Source organism: Akebia trifoliata, chromosome 9 (assembly GCF_017979445.1).
Source record: "Akebia trifoliata isolate Shusen 1 chromosome 9, ASM1797944v1, whole genome shotgun sequence".
NCBI lineage: Eukaryota > Viridiplantae > Streptophyta > Magnoliopsida > Ranunculales > Lardizabalaceae > Akebia > Akebia trifoliata.
Window position 1 is genome coordinate 10,697,046 of NC_141383.1, and position 20,558 is coordinate 10,717,603.

The following is a 20,558-nucleotide window of genomic DNA, read 5'->3' on the forward strand; positions in this document are numbered from 1 at the left end:
TTTAATCCTAAACAAGTAAGTCTGATATTAGGTAGAGCCATGTACAATATTTATTTTTATTCTCAGTTACAATTAATTATTATGAAAGTAATTTATTTACATTTGATGCTTGAGTTCTTCTTTATTTGTAAGCACAAAAGTTGTTTATAGTTAACTTTTGGGAAATACATTATAGATCATTTCTGTCCTTATAATGTGCTATATCGTAAATCCCCTTGTAATAGTCAGCGATCAAGGGAAGTATGACTTTTCAGCCTATATGCCTTAATAAGCATTGGATTGCATGGTCTAGTCAACATATTTTTCTTTCATTTCTTGTCTTCCATGGTGCCAGTGACGGCTAATTTGTTGTGAGGAAGCTGAAGTAGGAAAAATTACAAGTTTTGTCTCCCCCTTGAAACTAGCTCTGATTCCAGTTAAGCCCAAAACTGAGGGTTAAGGCTGAAATCTTATATCCTAAATCCTAAACCCTAAAATTTGTGATCTCATAGAGTTGGTTTATTCAAAATCCCTTTTGATGGATTGGTCCAGCCTGCTTCTGTTACTGAGTGATTGTTCCTCTCATCCTGTGAACCAATTCTTACGGAATTTAAAGGAATTACACCTCTGGAAAATCTCACATACAATATCAAAGTAAAATAAAGATTTAGGGAGAAGAATAAACAAACTTACAACAGGAGAGATGAATTAACAAGAAATGGTAGCTAAAAGGAAGAATCACATCTTTGTATTTAGGGGTTTTCTTTGAGGACTTTTTGGTGAGGTTGGATAGGGTGTGAAGTATTACAAGGAGTGTTTAGGGCCTTTCGGATGTGGGTTTCCCCTTGGGTAGGATTGTACCCTCGTTTGTATCTTTTTGCTGGTTAACTCCAAAAGGTATTAAGGAGTACAAAATGAAACGTGCAGTGCTTCCTCCAAGATTACTTTTTTTTTCCACAAGCGCCCATTCTTTTTAGAAGACAAAATGATGTCTTCAGATGAAAGAAATAAAAGCTTATACGCACTTAGCACTCCAACCATTAACACTATAACTCTCCAATTTCGAATGGTCCTTTTAAAGTACCACTCTATTTATAGGATTAGAAAGAGATGAGGAAATAATATAGTTTGCTCTACTAATTAAAATTATAACAATTTACAGGCCCCCCAACACACCCCCTCCCCCAACCCCAATATGCTATGTACGTCAATTCCATAGACTTGAAATTCGCGAGTTTAGTCATCATCGTTTTGAGGATTTTTTTGTTTAGATGGGAGCTTATTAGTAGAGGGTGATTTTGTTGCGGTGTGGGGTGGTGCTTGTTGTTTTTCTTTATTTTTTTCTTTGTTGGCTTTTGTTGTTTCTCTTTTCTTTGTTTGTCCTTCTCTAAGTACTTCTTTTGTCCTCTTTTAATATAATTTTGGTTATAAAAAAAAACTTAAAAATTCCATAGACCTGGAATCCAAAGGACCTACCCACTTAAACCTATAAGAATAAATAAATAAGTTGCTTTTTCTCTTATCAGGGGTTCTACGACCAAATTTTCATCACCATCAATTCGTACTACTTTGTTGGGAAACTAGAAGTTTCTCCCAATTATAATTTTTCGATTAGGGTTTAGGGTCTAGGGTTTTGGTCTTATTCCTTAGGTTCTATAATAATCCATCTAATTTTTGTACTTTCTATGGTGGTAGCTTGATCTCATAGAAAAGTAAGAAACCAATGTGTAGTTTCTCGTTCTTTTGCTGAAGTTGAGTATCGGGCTATGGCACTTGGCACTTGTGAGCTTATTTCACTTGGATCTTTATTAACGAAGCTGGGCTTTCCTGTCTTTGGTTCTTCCACTTTATTTTGTTATAACAAGTTTATCATCATGCTTGCCTCTGACTCAGTTCTTCACGAAAGGACCAAACATATAGAACTTGATGTTCACTTTCTTAGAGAGAAAGTTCGATTTGGTGCTCTTGAGACAGTCTTTGTATTTTCTTCTTCAGATCAGCTGTGCCAAATATGCTTACGAAGTCTGTTGGTCCTTCTGTCACTAACAACTCATCTTGTCAAATTGGGCTTAATTGATATATGTGCCCCAGCTTGAGGGGGGAGTATTAGAAATATGTTTACTATTTTTTTTTTGTTTTTCTATTCTGTTATTTCTAATGTAAGGCGTTTATGTCCATGTACTCTTTTTATATATATATATATATATATATAGCTACCAAGCTCTCATTATGAGACTTGAGAATATAGGTAAGGAGTTGTAGAGGTGGCATTATAGGTTGGTGTAATCAGTCGGCGATCGGGCCTCTGGAGGAATTAATATTTTTATGGAATAAGGATAAAATTCAGGTTGAAGACTCTTGGGGGGGGGTTTTTTTGGTTTCCTTGCTGCGCCAAGGGGTTTAAGATGATTTTGCTTGGGTATTACAGGTTATGGTCTGAATAAGGAGTTTGAGAGAAGTCAATTTTGGGATGAATTGAGGGATGTTGCTGGGTTTTGGGATAAACCGCGGTGTATTGAGGTGATTTCAATGTGATTAGATGTTTACATGAGAGGAATGGGTGTGGTCAGTTTTCCAAGAGTATGAGGGACGTTGGGCTTCAGTAATCATTTTTCTTTGGATGATCCACGTTTGGAAGCAAATCTTTTACATGGGTTTAACAATCAAGTAACGCCAAGGCTGTCTAGGTTGGATAGGTTCTTCTTGTCAAGTGAGTAGGGTGATCATTTCGAAGGTATTTCTCAGTTAGTGCTATCTAATTCACTTTTAGATCAATGTTCCATAGTCCTTTAAATGGGTTTTTCTAGCCCAAGACCACGCTCTTTTTGTTTCGAAAACATGTGGTTACATCACGATGGTTTTACCAATTTGGTTGATGCTTGGTGGAATGAAATCAATTTAGTGAAAGTCCAAGTCTTATCTTCAAAAGTAAACTTAAAGTACTGAACGAGAAAATCAAATAGTCGAATGTGGAATATTTGGCTGTGGGGAAGTTTTGAAGAAAACAATCCTCAACGAACTGGGCTCTTTAGACCGAAAAGGAGGAAGGTGTGGGGCTTATTAGGGAGGAATCAATGAGAATGATCAATTTGAGGGTAGAGTTCTAGAAGGTCGTTGTGATGGAGGAAATAAGTTGGAAGCAAAAAATCAAGAGTGAAATGGCTCAAGGAAAGGGACAACACCACCAAATTCTTCCATAAGGTTGCTAGTTCTCGTCGCAGTTTCAACCACATTAGGAGTGTTATTATCGATGGATGACATTGAAGGAGACAAGAGGGTTAGAGAAGGGATTGTGAATTTCTATAAGAAGTTGTTCGATGAGGATCATGTGTTCAAACCCGTTAAGGAGACTTTAGAGGTGGGCACAATCTCACAGACCTAGAGGGAGTGGTTATAAAGAAGCTTTGAGGAACAAGAGGTAGTTGATGTGATTGTCACCCTTAGTGGAGACAAAGCCCTAGATCTAGACGGTTTTACTATGGTGTTTTACAAACGCTGTTGGGAGACCCTAAAGGATGATTTCATGAGCATGTTGAAGGATTTTGAGGTGAGAAAGTACATGGACTATGGCTTAAATAGCACATTCATAGCCTTGATCCCAAAAAAGTCGGGAGCAGAGGATATTGTAGATTTTAGACCTATTAGCCTTGTGGGCTTGGTGTACAAAATTATAGCTGAGGTTCTGGCAAATCGTTTGAAAGGGGTAATCGAGTGTTTGGTTGGGTTGGAACAAGGGGTTTTTGTTCATGGGGGACAGATTTTAGATGGGATTCTAATAGCTAATGAATGCATTGATTCAAGGAGGAGATCAGGCAAGTTGGGTTTGATTTGCAAAATCGACATGCACAAAGATTATGACCATGTCAATTGGGAATTTCTGAGGTATTTGATGCGATGGATGGGGTTTAGAACGACGTTGATAGATTGGGTGATGAAATGTGTGACTTCTACCTCCTTTTCGATTATGATCAATGGTTGTCTGGCTAGTTTCTTTAGAAGTTCTACTGCTTGAGATAGGGGGATCCCCTATCTCCGCTGTTATTCATTCTAGTGGTAGAGGTCTAGGGGTGTTTTCTCAATAGGGCTTCTAGTTTGGATTGGATCTCTGGTTTCTTAGTAGGGAGGGGAATCCACAACATCTCGTTCTTGCAATTTGTCGATGATACCCTAGTGTTTCTAGATGCGTCAGATGATCAAGTTAGATACTTGAGAGGGGTTATTTGTTTTTTGAAGTGGTGTCAAACCTAAGCATAAACTTTAGGAAGAAAAGTTGTTCAGTGTGGGGTGTGATGCGGGAGTTGATAGGTGGGCTGCAATGTTTGGTTTCCAGAGGGAGTTTCTTCCTACTACCTATTTGGGCTTGCCTCTAAGTGCGGAGTATAAAAGTAAAGCAATTTGGAACTTAGTGATTGAGTGCATGGAAAGGAGACTCAATTCTTGGAAAGCTAAGTATCTATTGAGGGGTGGTAAACTCACTCTGATTAGGAGTACCTTAGCCAGCATACCAGTTTACCATTTGTTATTGTTCTCAGTCCCAAAAGGGGTTGAAGTGAGATTGGAAAGACTGATTCGAGACTTCTTGTGGCATGATAAGAATGGTGGCAAGAAGATTCATCTTGTGAGGTGGAAAATGGTTTGAGCACCAAAAAAGGACGAGGAGTTGGGTATCAGAGTGGCTAATATGGCTCTGTTAGGTAAGTGGTTGTGGAGGTTTGGGACTGAGAAAGTTAGCTTGTGGAGGAGAGTTATTAAGACTAAGTATGGTGAGAAGCAGAATGGGTGGGAAAGCAAGAAGTGAATTCGTCATATGAGTGCAGTGTTTGGAGGGGTATCATGAGCATTTTAACAGACTTCAAGAGGTGGGTATGGTATAGAGTTGACAAGGTTAGATTCTGGGAGGATTGGTGGTGTAGGGACATGGCTCTTTGCGATCTCTTCCCTTGTTTCTTGAATCTATCCTCAAAGAAAAACTTTCTTTGGATAGACTTTATGTACCTTGAAGGAAACGAGCATGCGTGGGATCTGGGATTTAGGAGAGGCTTTAATGATTGGGAAATCCAAAATCCTGTTGATTTAATGACTAATCTTGACGGAGCTCACTGGAATGTCAGAGAACAAGATAGGGATGGAGTGCATCTATACCAAAAGAGCAAACTCGGCTACTATTTGGGGTTCTAAAGCCCTTCTAAGGTTCGTTTTTTCATTTGGTTAGCCACTTTGAATAAATTACCCATGCTTGATCTTTTTATTTCTCGGGGTTTTGTGACTCCGAATTGTTGTTGTGCTCTTTGTCTAGTTATTGGCGAATTGGTTGATCACATTTTACTCCACTATGAGGTGTCCTCCGCCATCTGGAGGCATTTCTTTGGTCTTGTTAGGATTTCTTGGGTTCTTCCGAATACAACTTTTTTTCTTTTTCAAAGTTGGGACTTATCTTGTTTCTCGAGGAGATTGAACATTTTATGGAGATTTCTTCCTTTTGCCATTTGTTGGAGAATTTGGTTGGAAAGGAGTGAGAATTTTTAGAGGGGTTTCCTCAAACTCTCATTAGACTACCGTGAACATTTTGGGGATTTTATTTTTCTGGTGCAAGTTTTACCCCGATTTTAAAGGGGTCTTCTATATAGACTTTGTATTCAAGTGGGAAGCTTTGGTGCATTGTTAGGAACTATTTGGTTTGGACACCTCAACCTCCTTGTTAGTCTCTATAGTATTCTATATCTTCATGAATGAAATTATACTTATCAAAAAAGATAATATCCTCCATAACCAATATAAGCCTAGTTGCCAAAAGCTTTGAGATAATCGTGTAGGTGGCACTCACTAGGCTTATTGGTCTAAAGTCTGAGACATCATGCACACCATTTGGCGTAAAATCAGTCACAACTGCCAAAAAGTCTGTCTTTACCTCATGCCAACAGTTTTTGAAAAAATCCATGGAGAACCCATCCGACCCAAGGGCTTTATCTGAGCTCAAGTCCCTAACAACCTGAACCACTTTTTCTTCCTCGAAAGGCATTTCCAATCTCGCATGATGTTCCTGAGTAATTGTGCCGAAATCCAACAGGTCCAAAAGGGGTCTAGACAAGTGATCCGCTGTGTACAATTTCTTGTAATAATTTACAATGCCCTCCCTAATCTCGTCCTTCTCTTGAAGCCATTCTCCATTTATCAAACTTCAGCAGTTTGCAGATAAAGGTTGGGCAAAGCCTTTGGTTTTTCCAGAAGGAAAGAGGGGTAACGGCTGGATCGGATTCCCCATTTATCTTTTAACTTTTTAATGTAAACAATAAGTGTAGAAATGATTTCTAGTCATAACTTATGGGTAAGCATGTTGTTATTTATGTTTGTAAAGCATATCTACACTTATTGTTATTTAATTTATTTTCCTCTGAAAGTATGTCTCCATCTTCCATTAGTAGTTTTTTTGCTTAATCGTTATGTTCTTTTCTGTTACCAGGACTGGATGCATTCTTCTTTCTGTGGGGCAGGATGAATTTCATCGTGAGGTCTTGCATACATTGAAATTCGTTGTGAATCAATCAGACTACACTGTGCAGATCCTTAGAAATGTAACCGGATATCTATCACTAGCCAAGAGTATAAATGTGAGCCAGGTTTTCCTTCCATCAAATGACAAGGATGAAATTGATAAGTTGAATGTGGAGTTAAATACTGCAGCAAATACTCTAATGGAGAAAACACATGTAAATTCTGGCAAAATAAGGAAAGTATTCAATGCCATGTATGAGTTCATAACCTTTATAATGTTATCTAATTGAACATTTGAATCACCATTTGTAAACATTATAGATGCCATTTTTTCGTATGTTGTTGCAGGCGATCAGCACTAATTGCGATGGCAGCAGTGATGCTTCTTGTAGCCCTTCTTGGTCTTTGTATGTATTCTTCACATTCTAATGGAAAGTTTAACGTTCTATACTTCCCATCTTGATTCTGTTGTCAGTTCTTTATCTCTAGCTTAATTATTGATGGGCTTTGCTGCAGTGCTTTCCATCCTTGGGCACCAGCATGCAATTTACATGTAAGTTTTGTTATTTACAAGGGTGTAAATTTCTCTATTGCAAAGAAAAGGTTACGCGACTTCACTGTTAGAAAATAAGCTGCTTTATTGGGGGAGCTGCTATTGGCACCCCAACTTTTACTTATTTCACACAAATTAAAAAATAAAGGAAATAAGTGGATGGTTGAGAATAAGTAAAAGTTGGGGTGCTTATAGAAATCTCTCTAATTGTTTGTTTGCTAGAATTCTATTTTTGGGGTTTAGGATCTTATATGAGCCTAATATTTGTAGACAACTATTGAAATTGTTTGAATGATTGTTATAATGTTGAGATTGTAATTTGAGTCAAACCTTGATAATGTTGAAGAGTGTGTTTTAATCTTTAATTGGGGTGTGCTAAATAATTTAAGAAATTTTGACAAACCGTTTACCTCAAAAGACTGATCTGATGGGGAAGATGCAACTATGAATATAAGAGAGTCACGGGTCGAACTAGGGCATGATACGTGACTCCTGGGAGTAGAGACGAAAGACACAACACTCCCCTCACCCATAAGGGTGGAAAATTCTTTCGCGGAGACTCGAACCCGTGACGTATATGAACCCAACCCTTTGACACCATTTTGACAAACCATTTACCCCAAAAGGCTGGTCTGATGGGGAAGGCGCAACTATGAATATAAGAGGGTCACGGGTCGAATTGAGGCACGATATGTAAGCATGTGACACCTGGGAGCGGAGGTAGACAACAATCAACAAGAAATTGGGGTGTAAAGAAGTAAAAGTTGGGGTGCCAATAGCAGCTCTCTTTATTAGTTACAGGATGGTTTTGTATATTTCTGGGCTTGATGTTGTTATCTTATTATTGCAGATTTATCTTGAGTGGATGGCTACTTGTAGCAGTGACTTTTATTCTTTGTGGAATATTTTTAATCCTAAACAAGTAAGTCTGATATTAGATAGAGCCATGTACTATATTTATTTTTATTCTCAGTTACAATTAATTATTATGAAAGTAATTTATTTACATTTGATTCTTGAGTTTTTTATTTGTAAGCACAAAAGTTGTTTATAGGTAACTTTTGGGAAATACATTATAGATCATTTCTGTCCTTATAATGTGCTATATCGTAAATCCCCTTGTAATAGTCAGCGATCAAGGGAAGTATGACTTTTCAGCCTATATGCCTTAATAAGCATTGGGTTGCATGGTCTAGTCAACATATTTTTCTTTCATTTCTTGTCTTCCAAGGTGCCAGTGACGGCTAATTTGTTGTGAGGAAGCTGAAGTTGGAAAAATTACAAGTTTTGTCTCCCCCTTGAAACTAGCTCTGATTCCAGTTAAGCCCAAAACTGAGGGTTAAGGCTGAAATCTTATATCCTAAATCCTAAACCTTAAAATTTGTGATCTCATAGAGTTGGTTTATTCAAAATCCCTTTTGATGGATTGGTCCAGCCTGCTTCTGTTACTGAGTGATTGTTCCTCTCATCCTGTGAACCAATTCTTATGGAATTTAAAGGAATTACACCTCTGGAAAATCTCACATACGATATCAAACTAAAATAAAGATTTAGGGAGAAGAATAAACAAACTTACAACAGGAGAGATGAATTAACAAGAAATGGAAGCTAAAAGGAAGAATCACATCTTTGTATTGAGGGGTTTTCTTCGAGGACTTTTTGGTGAGGTTGGATAGGGTGTGAAGTATTACAAGGAGTGTTTAGGGCCTTTCGGATGTGGGTTTCCCCTTGGGTAGGATTGTACCCTCGTTTGTATCTTTTTGCTGGTTAACTCCAAAAGGTATTAAGGAGTAGAAAATGAAATGTGCAGTGCTTCCTCCAAGATTACTTTTCTTTTCCACACGCGCCCATTCTTTTTAGAAGACAAAATGATGTCTTCAGATGAAAGAAACAAAAGCTTATACGCACTTAGCACTCCAACCATTAACACTATAACTCTCCAATTTCGAATGGTCCTTTTAAAGTACCACTCTATTTATAGGATTAGAAAGAGATAAGGAAATAATACAGTTTGCTCTACTAATTAAAATTATAACAATTTACAGGCCCCCCAACACACCCCCTCCCCCAACCCCAATATGCTATGTACGTCAATTCCATAGACTTGAAATTCGCGAGTTTAGCCATCATCGTTTTGAGGATTTTTTTTGTTTAGACGGGAGCTTATTAGTAGAGGGTGATTTTGTTGCGGTGTGGGGTGGTGCTTGTTGTTTTTCTTTATTTTTTTCTTTGTTGGCTTTTGTTGTTTCTCTTTTCTTTGTTTGTCCTTCTCTAAGTACTTCTTTTGTCCTCTTTTAATATAATTTTGGTTATAAAAAAAAACGTAAAAATTCCATAGACCTGGAATCCAAAGGACCTACCCACTTAAACCTATAAGAATAAATAAATAAGTTGCTTTTTCTCTTATCAGGGGTTCTACGACCAAATTTTCATCACCATCAATTCGTACTACTTTGTTGGGAAACTAGAAGTATCTCCCAATTATAATTTTTCGATTAGGGTTTAGGGTCTAGGGTTTTGGTCTTATTCCTTAGGTTCTATAATAATCCAATTTCGGGGTGGAGGGGAGGGACAACAATTGTAATCTTTTCTATATTGTACGTCTCATTTTAGCCAATCGGAATAATGGATGGGAATTGAAGTGTCCCAATTTCACGTCTTTCAGAAAAGCTTTGTTTAAACAAATCCAATTCCAAAAAAAATCAATCCAAGACAACACTTGTGACTTTTTTCCATTTTAGCTGATGAATAGGAGTTCATCTCATTTTAGCCAGTCGGAATAGTGGATGGGAATCAGAGTATCCCAATTTTACGTCTTTCAGCAAACCTTTGTTTAAACAATCCAACTCCACAAAAACACAATCCGAGTCGCCAAAGAAATTCTTCGAGCCAAAGCACTTCCAAAAGTTCCAAGTGATACTCCAAGTCTAGAGACAAAAAGTTTCTAAGCAAATAGATGAAAAAAGGTGCCTCAATAATATCTCAAAACATTGATAAGACTTTGTCATTCCTGTACTTCGAGTATGAGAGAGAATATAAAAAGCTTTCCATAAAGGGATGAGAAACATTCATTAGTGACATTTGGCAGTCCAAACTACTGACTCAAATTGTGTTTGTATTGGTTTGCATTTTGGACAACAGACACAAGTCGTTTAAAAATGCTGCTGGGAGCAGTTGATGCCTTATTTGACAAGGAACAAGTAATCCTCTATGTGTCCAAATCACTTCCTTTCTGTCAATGAAAATCATCTCAACCAGGCCCTTAGGCTTCAAATGAGGGCCAAAGAGTTGGACATGATTACAAGATCCTTTGACATGATTTTTATCTGTAAGATCAGGTACAAGATTGTGAACACCAACATATCAATTGAAGCCCACTTTCAAGTTTCAACATTGATACCCAAGCCAATTAGGGTTTATGTGGGCCAGAAAAAGAGGACGAGTAGACGTTAGACTTCTACTAATGAGGATAGGGAATTCCTTCGAGATGGAGGGAAAGTTGAAACCACTTTGCAAATCCGAGAAATGCATTATGTATCTCTGTTAAAAGTATCAAAACAACTACTGGACGAGCCCAGGAAACACATAGCAAATCTAAGGCAAGAAACTTACAATACGAGGGATGAAGTTACCACAAAGAGAACAAACTATAAGGAATAATCACACCATTCTATAATAAGTAGAACATGAAACAGACAGGGTTTCCTCCAAGAGTACTTCGTTGTCACATACACTCCAAATTGAAGGCTTTTAGATGGAAGATCTGAGAGTTTATCGACATTCTTTGTGCTTCACCCGTTCATAATCGACAATTCTCCAATCTTGAATGTACCTTCCATTCAAGTACCACTCTGTTTATAAGAGTGGGAAGAAATAAGGTACTGAATTTTTCCTTTTTATTCTTCCATTTCTCATAGCAAGATATTTCATAGATAGTGAATTCTACTCTTTTCAATAAAAATTTTCCTTGTAGAGAATAGTCGATCTTATATTCTGTTGTTAATTTTATTATCACATAAAGTAGTTACTGTGGTCTAAATAATTTATTATAGATGGTTTCCATTTCAGATTTGATCGGTGTCCATGCATTATGGACTATCCTTGTTTTGAATGAGTCTTCAAAATTTAAGTTAATCATGTATCATGTCTTTAAAACTTGGCCAAGACTGAGAAGACTTGGGGAGACATCTCATTCTCGGAGGCATCCTATGAAGGATTCACCTATCCTATTGACTCATCTGAGATCAGAGTCATCTCGGCCAACACAACTGTTTTGGTGTTTTTTTAAGTTATCTAAATATAATTGACTTATAAGAAATTAAATCTTTGTCCTCCATACAAAATGATATTTTGTGATGTTTGTCACCTTTCTATCTATAGTGCTGTGTGTACCGCTTCCATATGTGGTGTTTAATTAGTTTTTTTCTTTGTGAACCTAGTCATTTTTATTTTATTTGCAGCAACTGAACATCTTCTGCTTGATATCTTTATATGATAAAACTGTAAATAACATCATTCAACTCACTAAGAAAAATACTTTGTTACTCTCTGAAGCTCCCTTGCACAATATGTTCATTCAGGTTGTTTGGACCACATATATATGCATGATGAATGAACTGACTTGTACATTTTCTGACGGAAAAAAAAAAAAGGATAATATAAATTTGGTGGTGCTTGCCAGTGCAATTTCAGATACTTGTATGGCCATGGGAGACTGGGTTGACAATCCCCAAGCAGAGACGGCTCTGAGTAACATCCTCCCATGTGTTGATCAGAGGACCACGAACAAGACCCTCGTCCAGAGTAAACAAGTCATCAACCAACTTGTGAATGTTGTCAACACAGTGATATACACATATGCTGACTCAAACCCATCTCCTCAGGACACTTTTTACTACTACAACCAGTCTGGACCACTAATACCGCCTCTTTGTTCCCCATTTGATTCTGAACTTCATGATCGCTTTTGCGGACCTCAAGAGGTATCCTTGGCCAATGCTTCACGGGTACGTTTACAACTTTTACTTGGGTGGGACGAAACCATGGTTTTAAATCTCGTCCGAGACTGAGATGACGAGGCCGATTCATCTCGGTTTCGTCCATGAATGAGATGGATAGACAAGGCAGATCTCATGTGCAAAATCTTGTGAGACAAACGAGATGGCTCGGACAATATTTTGAAAATCTCGGCCGAGTCAGTAAAACTCATCCAAGTCAACCAGGATTTTGTATATTTTAATTAAAAATAATTTTTAAAAATTTCAAAATTTATTATCTAAATAAAATATGATTTAATGATTAAACATCGTCTAATCTACCTTATTTTATAAAAAAAATTATAATTATTTTCTTATGAATACATAAGAATAAATAGTTATAAAACAAGCTAAAATGGTCTCTTGTCCGAGATGAGTTTTGAAACCATGGTTGAAACACTGCTTTTTGGTATCAAAATTTTGATTAGTTCTATTATTTGATGTAAAATTTTTCAGGTGTGGCAGAACTATACATGTGCAGTATCAGTGTCTGGTTTGTGCACAAGTGTTGGGAGAATACCTCCTGACATGTACACACAGTTTGTCACGGCTGTGAATGTGAGTTATGCCCTCGATCACTATACCCCCATCTTACTAAGTCTTCAGGATTGTAATTTTGTCAGGGAAACATTCAGAGCCATCACTTCTGATTACTGCCCTCCACTGGGGCGTTACTTACGAGTGGTGGTTATGGGTTTGGGGCTAATCTCTATGGATGTCATGCTCTGCCTTGTCCTCTGGATACTATATGCAAATCACCACCAAAGGGAGGATGTGTTTGTTAAGCAATCCAAGCGACTAAAGGCTCTAAACAGTACAACAGCTATGGCAACAATGGCTACAGAAATAACGACACATCCCAATTGAGTGAAGTTTTATTCTAGATCCCATATTTTATGTAATCTTCCCTATTATTATTATTATTATTATTATTATTTTCCCTTATCAGGTTAAAACCCAAATGGGGCGAAGCACCATTTTGTGGTTTTGAACGCTAAAAGTCATGTAAGATATATTTGGTTACCTCTGTATATTTAATATTGGGCAAAGTTTTGTTTTTAATAAATGTCTTAATAAAATCAAATGAAGGTCTGGGCCCTAATTGGTTTTTTCCCCACTCTAAATGCCTACATACCCTAGTTTGTTGGGATCAGACCGAATGTAGTTTGGAAAAACACGTGATCAGACAAATTTTTGAAAAAATTGTCAAAGGTCAATGAGTTGACTCTATGTTTTGAATTTGATGAAAATTTGGGTTTAAGAAGTTAAAACATTTAAAAAAAAATCTTGAACATGAATCACAATAAAAAATAGTGAGTTGACTCATTGAGTTTTAAAAAATATTATTATTTATTTTTTTGAAGTATCTCTTGTGGGGTCGGATTTCGGTGAAGGTGTTGATGGACTCTGTCCTATTGATCCGAAGTCTCTCTTTCCACTTCCCTATAAGTATCGGTGTGGTACCTATCAAGAATTCTCCAACGTTCAAGTTAGAGATGTAGAAGATTATAACTGGTTGGTATCCTTCCACAATCAATCCAACAAAAAAAAGTCTTCTATCCTCTGTCAATTCTGTTACTTATTGATCTTTCATCCGAATCAGGGTTTCCCCCTCTCATGTGATGCGATCTCGGAGAATCTCTTGATTACCAAGACCCTAAATGGAATTGACATCTTTTGGATTGGGTCCACTATCTTATGAAGATCCCCTTCAAGATCTTTTGACTCGATGTGCACAACTCAGGATTACGGATATACTTAGACCAAGTCTGTCAAAAAGGGTAGGTCAGGTCTTATTTAGTGCTATACTGCCCTTTAAGCCAGGCTAAATGCTTTCTATCTTGATTTGTCCTATTGTTAGACAATGTTAGGAATGCTGATTTACACATGGTACCACTTAATGTACGGTATGGATAATCGTGCTATTATTTCCCTTTACAATTACCCCCTCTCGAGGAAACGTGAAGTCTCGTCATCTTCTTGAGACGTTTCATTCTTCTAATTGGTTGTCATGATCTTCTATCATTACATCTATCTTTAATGAATCGACGCATTCAATGCAATGTTGTTTCAAATCTTCTTTGATGGTTGAGATGAATTGTCTTTTATCTGGAACCGTCTACGTGCCCCACTAACGTCTTTATTATGCCCAAGGCTATGACGGTTAGGTTGGATAGGGTTATTCTCCTAGGTGTACGTACTTCTTTAGACTCTCTTATAAATAAAGTAGTTGCACCAATTTTCCTTCCTACTGTGTTATTGCCTTTGCAACTCCGTCTTTCTGCGCCTATGACGTTTCTCTCTCTTTCTGTTTTACCGCCATCTTTACTTCTCTCACACTGAGGTAATCTTCTCTTTTTACCTTCACTCTTCTGTAAAATTTTAGTTCTCAATTGCCATCAACATTACTTTGACTTTTCCTTTTCGTAGATTCTTCTGTTTTTTCTATTGCGGAGGCTAGGAAAGAGCAGCGCAGAGCAACCAAAGATAAGAGGGTGGTGGCAGTGGGTCTCCAGACTAAGGTGATTGACGGGGTGATAGAAGGAAACCAGATTGCCCTTCCCCTTCTTCCTTGTTTCGCCACTTGCATGACGGGCTCTTTTTGATGAGGTCGAGCAGACCTCGAAGGGCCTATCCTCTGAACAGGTCAGGAAGAAGAAGCAGAATCTAGCCCCACGTGTTTCTACTCAAACTAGGGAGGCTGAACAGTTAGCATTGGTGTGTGGAGATCAGGTTGCTTTTGCTTCTGCTTCTGAAGAGTTCATGCTTAGGCGGTGTAGAGCTCAGACACCATCAAGGAGCTCAGCCATGTTCTTGAGCTCCAGTTGCGTAAAAGACGTAGGCTCATAAGGAAGAGCTTGAGGAGCCCTTCACTCCCAAGGGAGTCCAAGCAGGAGGGCCTCACTGACCTCAAGATTCCCCTAGAGGGTGTATTTTTTTCCTGGAGGAGTCGTAGGGCATACCTCCAGGATGGAAATGAGTGGGGTGAGGAATCCTATCATTGCCGTTTATCTGCTCTTCCACTCCATCTCCCTTAAGGACTGGGATGTTGTAGATCGGGCTAATGCTGATCTGGGTTTTGGTCGGTTTGTTCACGGCCTCTACTAAGTAATTTTTTACTCTTCCCTCACTGAACCTTATACTTTGTATCTCATTCGTCAAATTGCTTTACTTTTTTGTAGGCCAGCACCTATGCTACCTTGGCCTTCTTGAAGTGGCGTAAAGCTGAGAACTAAGCAACTGCCCTAACTAGAGAGTATGAGAAGAAGATTGCTCTGCTCCAAGGTGAACTAGCCTCCTCTGGCCACTTCTCTTACGAGGCCAATGAGGAGATGGTGGCAAATTTGGCTTAGTTCACCAAGGCAAACAAAGTTTTGTAGGCCAACAATAAGAAGTTGACGAGTTCCCAAGACGGTTTTCAATTAGAATTGGCTAGCTACATTGAGAAAGTACAGAGGATAGATGCAGAACTGGCAGATTTCCAAGAGAAAGTGCAGTAGCAAGATCTTGAGCTGAGCTCCCTCAAGACTAATTTTGAGTCAGTAAAGGTTGAAGCTAGGGTAGCATAGGCCGAAGAAGATGAGGCAGAGATCAAGAAACTGTTGGGTCAACTACATGCCCAATATTCTCAGGTGGTAGAGGAAGCTTCCACTAAGGTCTACCACGAAGGCTTTGAGGCTACTCGGCTTCAATACTAGGAGGATGGGGATGAGGATGATAGGGACGACTATGATGGTCCTCCTATCAAGGAGATCATCTGTTCTGATGACTATAGGCAAGTCCCTCCCTTTCAACTGGATGAGGAAGGGAACCCGATTGCCATCCTGAACCGCGTCCTTGGTGAGCTTGTGGATGCTGGGCTGATCATTGACTTGAATCAAGCTAGACAAACTAACTTACCTACCCCTATAGTGATTTGCCTTCTGTCCCAATCATTGATTTCCATCAAGACGAACCGATCAACCCCCTCAACTCTACTGAGGCCTAACCTCCTGCCCACCAAATTCCTCTTGTTGAGTAAATACCTGTTTTCTGGTTCTTGCTGTATTTTGCTTACGTTGCTTTCTCCTGTACTCTCCCATTTTTGGGATGTCATTTGTATACTTTTTCATAATTAATGAATTTTTTTTTACTTTATGCCAACTGACTCTTTTTTTGATTCTTTATAATTGAAATTTTCCATATGAACGATTCTACTCTTTTGCTCTAACTTAGCTGAATAACAGAAGTGTATAAAATTTTTTTTATGTGAAAATATTTTAATCTTCTCTATGCAGGAATTAATCTCGTAATATGCTTACACTTTGCTCTACTTAATACTTCCAGCACAAGGATATTGTGCTAAATTTTCACTTTGCTATACCCAGTACTTCGATAAGAATTTGATCTGTTTTTTACACTACTTGCATTGCACCTCCTATTTCTTCCCCCAAGGTTCTACCTTATGTTCTTACTTAGGCAGAACCTTTTTGGGAGTAGGAGTTTTGAAGTATTCGTCGGGTATAGCGACATATTACTTAAGATCTTAGGCAACATGTGTCTAGGCCAAATAACATTCTTCTTTAAAGAGATATCTTTGAGTTGTTGCTTTCCAGTAAGGTTCTAACTCAATGTTACGTTGATTAGAGCAGTGCAGGATATCGCTCAACTCTATATACCTTGTCTATCAAGACATGGCAAAACCATGTATGCCCTTAATTACAAAAAAAGGTTAATCTCAGTGCTTCGTTCCTTAGGGCAAACTGTAATCGTCCAGATCTTCACTCAGCTAATTAGGACAGAGAGGAGATTTGAGGTCCTTATTCTTGAAGGGATCCAACTTATTGTTCTATCTCTTAGGACAGAGCATAGCCGTCCAACTCTTGACTCCATACTTAAGGTAGAGGAGAGCTACGAGGACCTAACTCTTAAAAGAGCCCAACTCAGCATTGTCATTCAGGACAGAGCGTGGTTGTCCAACTCTTCACTCTACCACTTAATGTAGAGGGTAACGACGAGGACTTGACTATCTAAATAGTCTAACTCAGTATTCTGTCACTCAGGACAAAGCTTGGTTATCCAACTATTCATTTTACCACTTAAGGAAGAGGTAGACGAAAGTTGTAAGGACCTAACTCTTGAAAGAGCCCAACTTAGTATCTGTTACTCAGGACAGAATGTGGCCGTCCAATTCTTCATTCTACCACTTAAGGTAGAGGAGAGCTATGAGGACTTGACTCTCGAAAGAGCCAAACTCAGCGCTCTATCATTCAGGACAAAGTAGGGCCCCGACCAGCTCCATACCTTACCAATTAAGGCAGAACAAAACCATGTAGACCCGGACTCCCAGAGGGACCCATCTCAATGCAATGTTATTCATGTCAGAGTAGGGCCCCAACCAGCTCCATACCCTACCAATTAATCTAGAGTAGAACCATGTAGACTCGGACCCCCAAAGGGGCCCATCTCAGTGCTATGTTACTTATGTCAGAGTAGGGCCCTGACCAGCTCCATACCCTACTAATTAAGGTAAAGTAAAATCACGTAGACCTGGACCCCCAAAAGGGCCCATCTCAACTATTTCCACGCACAAGCTATCAACAATCTAAGAAGATTTTTTTTCTTTGATTATATCTTTTGAGGTTACAAGTGTTCCATGGTCTAGGCAGCTCCTGACCAGACATTGTGGATAAGTAATAGACCCCTTTTTGATCAAATTTAACTACTGTGTAAGGTCCCTCCCAGTTTGGGCTTAACATTCTGTTGTTCAGCTCTTCTGTATTTTGGAATACTCTACGTAACACTAACTCCCATTCTTTAAACTGCCTGTGGCAGACTCTTCTATTGAAGTAATTTTGCAACTTCTGGTAATAACTTTCTAGCTTTATCAATGTTGTTTCTATTCCAGTAAATCTAGCTCTACTGTTATTTGCTTGTTATTCTAGTTAGTCTGTACCATATGTGATCTTATTGTGGGGAAGCTGTTTTTTGTGGGTATTATTGCCTATATTTCATATGCAATGGAAAATGGAGATGTCCCTGTAAAAGTCCTGGCAATTGTCTCGTAGGCCTATAATACCTCATATAGGATTGCTGTCCACCTACCCTTCGCTTCTCTTAGCCTTTTCTTTAACATATCCATCAACACTTTGTTTGTGGCTTCGGTTTGTCCATTTCCCTGCCAATATTGTGACATGGAGAATAATTATGTTATCCCATGCTCTTTACAAAAAGCCTAGATTTGCTCCTCTACGAATTGCCTCCCATTATCTGAGATTATTATGCATGGCAGACCAAATCGATATATTATGTTCTCCCAAATGAACTTCTATACTTTTTGTTGACGAATTCTGGTAAGAGGGGGTGCTTTTGCTTACTTTGTGAATTAATCTATTGCCACTAACAAGAAGGTTAGGTTTCCTGGTGCTCTAGGCAATGGATTTACTAGATCAATCTCCTACTGTGTGAATGGCCATGGGCTGACTAGGGAGTTGACTTGCACCATAGGCTGACGGATAATTCTGCCATGCCTTTGGCAATTGTCGTAATGCTTGATGTACAAGGTTGTATCTTTTTGCAAGTAAGCCCAGAAATATCCTTGGGAGAGTACTTTATGAGCCAAAGACCTTGCCCCTAAGTGATTCTCGCAATCTCCTTCATGGATCTCGTTTAGCACATCCTCTGATTCTTCTGGCGTCAGGCAACATAGGAGTGGTCCATTATAAACTTCCTGTATAGTTTCCCATCCAATATCATGTATCTCTCTACTCTGATTTTCACAAGTCTTGCTTCCTTGGGGATCATCAGGCAACGACTCTGATTATAAAAAGGCAAAGATTGGGCTCATCCACCTTTGATTTCTGATCGTAGCCATGAAAGCACCCTCGATCCGCGGGGTGTGCGGATCCGCTTTTGATTTTGAGGTTTGGGAGTCGCCACCTAGTTATTACGGTCTAGGAACCGAACATTGACTCGAAACGGATAAACAAACAACTAATCTACTAAAAAATACTGAGTCTGAGGATCACATTACGGGGTTGAAAGGTGTTAGGCACCAACTCCGCCCGACAAACGCCAGTCTCTACTAATTCCCAAAAACGATTACCTTGCTAAAAAGACCTAAATAATAATAAAAAAAATAAAAATATTTACCTTTGCAACGCAACGATTTTGTTCCCTCAGATCTGATAGAACAACTCCTCGTACAGTACTCCTCGCTTCGTTCTGTCGTCAGATTCGCTTCAGACCTCCAAGACGAAGTACCTCCTTCTTAGATCTGAATATTTCTGATTTGTTTATGGATTTCTGGGTATTTTTGAAGGGTTTCTATGTATTTTTTGAGCTAAATTTGGGGTATAGATGTTAGGTAAGGAGTTGGGACTTCAAAATTAGGGTTTATGGGAGGCTAGGGAAGTTTTTTGACCTACTTTTATTAGGATTTATTTTTTGTTACGAAAATAGGTTGTAGAGACCCTTATTTATAGATTTTTTTTAAGTGCTTTTTAGATAGAGTTAGTGTTTAATTAGAATTACATTATAGAGTTAATGTTTAATTAGAATTACATTAGGTAGTTTTAGAGTTCTATTAGGTTTAGGGTTTGAATTTGGTCTTATTAGATTGATTAAGGTTTTGAATTTACATTAATTACTGTTTTAATTATTAATTTCAGAATTTTTAATTATTAAAATTGTAAAATTATCGTTTTGCCCTCGGAGAGGACTTTTTACGTTTTAAGTTGTTTTTCAATGTTTCAAGATGTTTTGGAATCGATTTTTCGTAAGGAATTCAATGAGAATATTGGTTTGTCTCATTTATGAAATTTTTTGTGCGAAATGGTCGTGAACTTTATGAGGGGCATTTTCGTAGTTTTGTCAAATTTTGTGAAAATTGGTGAAATGGTTTATTTGATTTCGATTTATTATTTTATGTGTTTGAAAGGATTTTCCTAAGCGTAATGTGGGCTCTAGGGATGTCTTGAGGTTAGGGGTATTTTGGTAATTTAATCATTTTTTAGTAATTTTTATTGTGAAGCTTCTTTTTGTCTGAAAAATGATAATTTCTAGGCTTTTGAGGTTATATTTTCCTATTGTAGCGTGGTTTCTACAGTTTCGTTAATTTGAGATACCTCATCCGAATTTCTGAAACATATCTAGCAACAAAATATAGCAATGGAATACCGTTGCAATCGGGTTGATGAGTTGATTAGTCAGGCAAATGCAAAAATGGGGTGTCTATAAGCCACTATACTAATTAGCTTAGGTTCATCTATAAAGGGTTTTTTCTAGTAGCTTAGCAGGAGTTTTCTTTTATCTCGTCCTGCTAGTAGTGAGGCAATGAAGGCTAGTATGTCTGCATGTTTATTGTCTATTCTAGGTATGTGCTCTGCTCTTACTTCCCCTGCTCGCAATATAACAGATTTGATTTTTTTCAAGTAGAGCTGTATTCTGGGATCTCATGCCTCAAACGTTCCATTGACATGGTTAAATACTAATTGCAAGTCACTATAGATTGTAGCTTC

At 38.2% G+C, this 20,558-nt stretch overlaps 1 protein-coding gene across 3 annotated transcripts in view; it reads left to right on the forward strand.

Annotated features, from left to right (window-relative positions):
• Window positions 1-13,162, forward strand: part of LOC147394279 (uncharacterized) — a 38,473-nt gene extending 25,311 nt beyond the window's left edge. For 2 of the 3 annotated variants that reach the window (XM_086454884.1, XM_086454883.1), the window contains exons 4-9: window positions 6,440-6,724; window positions 6,820-6,878; window positions 6,988-7,024; window positions 7,875-7,946; window positions 11,706-12,030; window positions 12,517-13,162. In XM_086454884.1, coding sequence (XP_086311010.1) covers window positions 6,440-6,724; window positions 6,820-6,878; window positions 6,988-7,024; window positions 7,875-7,946; window positions 11,706-12,030; window positions 12,517-12,927 — 1,189 coding nt within the window. In that variant the 3' untranslated portion in view covers window positions 12,928-13,162. Of the gene's footprint in view, window positions 1-6,439; window positions 6,725-6,817; window positions 6,879-6,987; window positions 7,025-7,874; window positions 7,947-11,705; window positions 12,031-12,516 lie in introns of all 3 variants that reach the window. The other variant, XM_086454885.1, reaches the window with a different exon arrangement.
• The last annotated feature ends 7,396 nt before the right edge of the window (window positions 13,163-20,558 follow it).